This window comes from Petromyzon marinus, unplaced genomic scaffold (assembly GCF_048934315.1).
Source record: "Petromyzon marinus isolate PM22_M1 ecotype Great Lakes invasive population unplaced genomic scaffold, UKy_Petmar_22M1.pri1.0 PM_G_Scaffold_114, whole genome shotgun sequence".
Taxonomy (NCBI): domain Eukaryota; kingdom Metazoa; phylum Chordata; class Hyperoartia; order Petromyzontiformes; family Petromyzontidae; genus Petromyzon; species Petromyzon marinus.
In genome coordinates, this window is record NW_027422667.1 from 512798 (window position 1) to 518835 (window position 6038).

General features: G+C 56.2%; 1 protein-coding gene across 1 annotated transcript in view; it reads left to right on the forward strand.

The window, feature by feature from the left end:
• Positions 1 to 2061, forward strand: part of LOC142909271 (mutS protein homolog 4-like) — a 29496-nt gene extending 27435 nt beyond the window's left edge. Inside the window, exons 20-21 of the mRNA XM_076059698.1 lie at positions 41 to 129; positions 227 to 2061. Of these exons, the coding sequence (XP_075915813.1) occupies positions 41 to 129; positions 227 to 418 (281 nt within the window). The 3' untranslated portion in view covers positions 419 to 2061. The remainder of the gene's footprint in view (positions 1 to 40; positions 130 to 226) is intronic.
• The last annotated feature ends 3977 nt before the right edge of the window (positions 2062 to 6038 follow it).

Here is a 6038-nt window from a genome sequence, read left to right on the forward strand (position 1 = left end):
CCTCCCCCTCCCCCTCCCCCCCCGCGTGCCCCGCGTCCAGGTCTGGAAATGGCCACGCTGTCATCGCTGCCGCCCTCCCTGCTGCGCGACGCCACGGGGCTGCTGGCGCGGATCGGCGGCAAGAGCTGGGTAACGACGCTGACCCCCGCTGACACCCCCGCCGCGACCCCCCCGAGACCCGCCCGTGACCCCCCGCCGCCCGTGACCCCTCCGCGACCCCCCCCAGATGGAGCGTCAGGCCGACTCCGCGCCCGTGCTGCACCGAGCGGCCGTCCACCGCCTCGCGACGAGGCTGGGCCAGGCGGCGCGACACTCGCGGCTGGACGGAGCCGGCCTGGCCTCGTACCTGGGGTCGCTGAGACAGCGGTACCTCGACGAGCTGGAGCACATCGCTGACGCCACCGCTAACACCCACTGAACAACACCACCACGAACACCACCACCGCTAACACCCACTGAACGACACCACCACCACCACCACCGCTAACACACACTGAACAACACCACCAACACCACCACCACCGCTAACACCCACTGAACAACACCACCAACTTCACCACCACCACCGCTAACACCCACTGAACGACACCACCACCAACACCACCACCGCTAACACCCACTGAACGACACCACCACCAACACCACCACCGCTAACACCCACTGAACGACACCACCACCACCACCGCTAACACCCACTGAACGACACCACCACCACCACCGCTAACACCCACTGAACGACACCAACACCACCACCGCTAACACCCACTGAACGACAACACCACCAACACCACCACCACCGCTAACACCCACTGAACGACACCACCACCAACACCACCACCGCTAACACCCACTGAACGACACCACCACCAACACCACCACCGCTAACACCCACTGAACGACACCACTACCAACACCACCGCTAACACCCACTGAACGACACCACCACCAACACCACCACCACTAACACCCACTGAACGACACCACCACCAACACCAACACCGCTAACACCCACTGAACGACACCAACACCGCTAACACCCACTAAACGACACCAGCACCAACACCACCACCGCTAACACCCACTGAACAACACCACCACCAACACCAACACCGCTAACACCCACTAAACGACACCAGCACCAACACCACCACCGCTAACACCCACTGAACGACACCACTACCAACACCACCGCTAACACCCACTAAACGACACCAGCACCAACACCACCACCGCTAACACCCACTGAACAACACCACCACCAACACCAACACCGCTAACACCCACTGAACGACACCACCACCGCTAACACCCACTGAACGACACCACCACCAACACCACCACCGCTAACACCCACTGAACGACAGCACCACCACCACCGCTAACACCCACCCACTGAACGACACCACCACCAACACCACCACCACCAACTGAACACCACCACCAACACCACTAACACACACTGAACGACACCACCACCACCACCACCACCGCTAACACCCACTGAACACCACCGCCATGATGCACCAGCAACACCACCACCAATGCCACCACCACCAGCAACACCACCACCAATGCCACCACCACCACCAACAACACCACCAACAACGCCACCACCACCAAGAATGCTACCACCACTGCCACCAGCTAAACACCACCACCACCACGATCCACCACAAACACCACCACTACCGCCGCCACCAACTGAACACCACCACCACGATCCACCACCAACACCACCAACAACGCCACCACCACCATGATGCACCAGCAACACCACCAACAACGCCACACCATCAATGCTGCCATCACCACCGCCACCACCACCACCAAGAATGCTACCACCACCACCGCCACCAACTGAACACCACCACCACCACCACGATCCAACACCACCAATGCTACCACCACCAATTCCACCACCACCACCACCACGGTGGAGGGGTAAGCGTGTGGGTACCATTGTGTGGTGTGGGGTAGGCTGACGGAGGTCCCGATTAGCCAGACGATGATGTTATTTCGTGCTGTGTTGTTGGATATATAAACAAAAAGTTTACTGTCAAACTGGCTCAGTGATTGAGTAATTTAGTGAGCAAGCGACTGAGTGAGCAGCTGAGCTCCTGAGTGAGTGACTGGCTGAGTGAGTGAGTGACTGGCTGAGTGAGTGACTGGCTGAGTGAGTGAGTGACTGGCTGAGTGAGTGAGTCACTGGCTGAGTGAGTCACTGGCTGAGTGAGTGAGTGAGTGACTGGCAGAGTGAGTGACTGGCTGAGTGAGTGACTGGCTGAGTGAGTGGCTGGCTGAGTGAGTGACTGGCAGAGTGAGTGACTGGCTGAGTGATTGAGTGACTGGCTGAGTGAGTGAGTGACTGGCTGAGTGAGTGAGTGACTGGCTGAGTGAGTGACTGGCTGAGTGAGTGACTGGCTGAGTGAGTGAGTGACTGGCTGAGTGAGTGAGTGACTGGTAGAGTGAGTGACTGGCTGAGTGAGTGAGTGACTGGCTGAGTGAGTGAGTGACTGGCTGAGTGAGTGAGTGACTGTCTGAGTGAGTCACTGGCTGAGTGAGTCACTGGCTGAGTGGGTGACTGGCTGAGTGAGTGACTGGCTGAGTGAGTGACTGGCTGAGTGAGTCACTGGCTGAGTGAGTGAGTGACTGGCTGAGTGAGTGACTGGCTGAGTGAGTGAGTGACTGGCTGAGTGAGTGAGTGACTGGCTGAGTGAGTGAGTGACTGGCTGAGTGAGTGACTGGCTGAGTGAGTGAGTGACTGGCTGAGTGAGTGAGTGACTGGTAGAGTGAGTGACTGGCTGAGTGAGTGAGTGACTGGCTGAGTGAGTGACTGGCTGAGTGAGTGAGTGACTGGCTGAGTGAGTGACTGTCTGAGTGAGTCACTGGCTGAGTGAGTCACTGGCTGAGTGGGTGACTGGCTGAGTGAGTGACTGGCTGAGTGAGTGACTGGCTGAGTGAGTCACTGGCTGAGTGAGTGAGTGACTGGCTGAGTGAGTGACTGGCTGAGTGAGTGAGTGACTGGCTGAGTGAGTGAGTGACTGGTAGAGTGAGTGACTGGCTGAGTGAGTGAGTGACTGGCTGAGTGAGTGAGTGACTGGTAGAGTGAGTGACTGGCTGAGTGAGTGAGTGACTGGCTGAGTGAGTGACTGGCTGAGTGAGTGAGTGACTGTCTGAGTGAGTCACTGGCTGAGTGAGTCACTGGCTGAGTGGGTGACTGGCTGAGTGAGTGACTGGCTGAGTGAGTGACTGGCTGAGTGAGTCACTGGCTGAGTGAGTGAGTGACTGGCTGAGTGAGTGACTGGCTGAGTGAGTGAGTGACTGGCTGAGTGAGTGAGTGACTGGCTGAGTGAGTGAGTGACTGGCTGAGTGAGTGACTGGCTGAGTGAGTGAGTGACTGGCTGAGTGAGTGAGTGACTGGTAGAGTGAGTGACTGGCTGAGTGAGTGAGTGACTGGCTGAGTGAGTGACTGGCTGAGTGAGTGAGTGACTGGCTGAGTGAGTGACTGTCTGAGTGAGTCACTGGCTGAGTGAGTCACTGGCTGAGTGGGTGACTGGCTGAGTGAGTGACTGGCTGAGTGAGTGACTGGCTGAGTGAGTCACTGGCTGAGTGAGTGAGTGACTGGCTGAGTGAGTGACTGGCTGAGTGAGTGAGTGACTGGCTGAGTGAGTGAGTGACTGGTAGAGTGAGTGACTGGCTGAGTGAGTGAGTGACTGGCTGAGTGAGTGAGTGACTGGCTGAGTGAGTGACTGTCTGAGTGAGTCACTGGCTGAGTGAGTCACTGGCTGAGTGGGTGACTGGCTGAGTGAGTGACTGGCTGAGTGAGTGACTGGCTGAGTGAGTGAGTGACTGGCTGAGTGAGTGAGTGACTGGCTGAGTGAGTGAGTGACTGGTAGAGTGAGTGACTGGCTGAGTGAGTGAGTGACTGGCTGAGTGAGTGACTGGCTGAGTGAGTGAGTGACTGTCTGAGTGAGTCACTGGCTGAGTGAGTCACTGGCTGAGTGGGTGACTGGCTGAGTGAGTGACTGGCTGAGTGAGTGACTGGCTGAGTGAGTCACTGGCTGAGTGAGTGAGTGACTGGCTGAGTGAGTGACTGGCTGAGTGAGTGAGTGACTGGCTGAGTGAGTGAGTGACTGGCTGAGTGAGTGACTGGCTGAGTGAGTGAGTGACTGGCTGAGTGAGTGAGTGACTGGTAGAGTGAGTGACTGGCTGAGTGAGTGAGTGACTGGCTGAGTGAGTGACTGGCTGAGTGAGTGAGTGACTGGCTGAGTGAGTGACTGTCTGAGTGAGTCACTGGCTGAGTGAGTCACTGGCTGAGTGGGTGACTGGCTGAGTGAGTGACTGGCTGAGTGAGTCACTGGCTGAGTGAGTGAGTGACTGGCTGAGTGAGTGACTGGCTGAGTGAGTGAGTGACTGGCTGAGTGAGTGAGTGACTGGTAGAGTGAGTGACTGGCTGAGTGAGTGAGTGACTGGCTGAGTGAGTGAGTGACTGGCTGAGTGAGTGACTGTCTGAGTGAGTCACTGGCTGAGTGAGTCACTGGCTGAGTGGGTGACTGGCTGAGTGAGTGACTGGCTGAGTGAGTGACTGGCTGAGTGAGTGAGTGACTGGCTGAGTGAGTGGCCGAGTGAGTGACTGAGTCCGTAATAGAGGTTTTGTTGGTTTAGATGGCGTAAATATATAAATGTTGTGTCGTTAAAACCAACCAGGCTAGGTGCATGAGGAGGTCACAGAGACAGACCCAGCAGGTGACGTGGGTTGTACTGCTGTGCCAGGCTAGGTGCATGAGGAGGTCACGTGACAGACCCAGCAGGTGCCGTGTGTTGACTGCTGTGCCAGGCTAGGTGCATGAGGAGGTCACAGAGACAGACCCAGCAGGTGACGTGTGTTGACTGCTGTGCCAGGCTAGGTGCATGAGGAGGAAGTCACGTGACAGACTCAGCAGGTGCTGTGTGTTGACTGCTGTGCCAGGCTAGGTGCATGAGGAGGTCACAGAGACAGACCCAGCAGGTGCTGTGGGTTGTACTGCTGTCCCAGGCTAGGTGCATGAGGAGGTCACGTGACAGACGCAGCAGGTGCCGTGTGTTGACTGCTGTGCCAGGCTAGGTGCATGAGGTCACAGAAACAGACCCAGAATGTGGCATGTGTGTTGACTGCTGTGCCAGGCTAGGTGCATGATGAAGTCACGGGACAGACCCAGCAGGTGCCGTGGGTTGTACTGCTGTGCCAGGCTAGGTGCATGAGGAAGTCACGGGACAGACCCAGCAGGTGTCGTGTGTTCTACTGCTGTGCCAGGCTAGGTGCATGAGGAAGTCACGGGACAGACCCAGCAGGTGCCGTGGGTTGTACTGCTGTGCCAGGCTAGGTGCATGATGAAGAAGTCACGTGACAGACCCAGCAGGTGACGTGTGTGTGGTGTTGAACAAGGCGTGGTCGTCAACAGCTGTGGTGGGATCGCTGTGGCTCCGTGCCCTCTGTGCTGGTCACCCCTGACTGGGGGTCAGGGGTCAGCGCCACACACACACAGCTCGGACAAAGCGCCGTGACGAATATTTATTAACTCTGGGCTTGCACAGTATCACAGAAACAAGTTGGGTTATTAAATGCATGTTTAAACGATTTAAAACAATGTTTTTTGTTTGACCACCAATAGCAGCAGGAGCAGCAGTAGTAGCAGCAGGAGCAGCAGTAGTAGCAGCAGTAGTAGTAGCAGCAGTAGTAGCAGTAGTAGTAGCAGTAGTAGCAGCAGTAGTAGTAGTAGCAGTAGTAGCAGCAGTAGTCGTAGTAGTAGTAGTAGCAATAGTAGTAGCAGCAGTAGTAGTAGCAATAGTAGTAGTAGTAGCAGTAGTAGCAGCAGTAGTAGTAGCAGTAGTAGCAGCAGTAGTAGTAGTAGCAATAATATTAGCAGCAGTAGTAGTAGCAGTAGTAGTAGCAATAGTAGTAGTAGCAGCAGTAGCAGCAGTAGTAGTAGCAGTAGCAGCTGTAGTAGTAGCAGTAGCAGCAGGAGCAGCAGTAGTAGTAGTAGCAGTAGTAGCAGCAG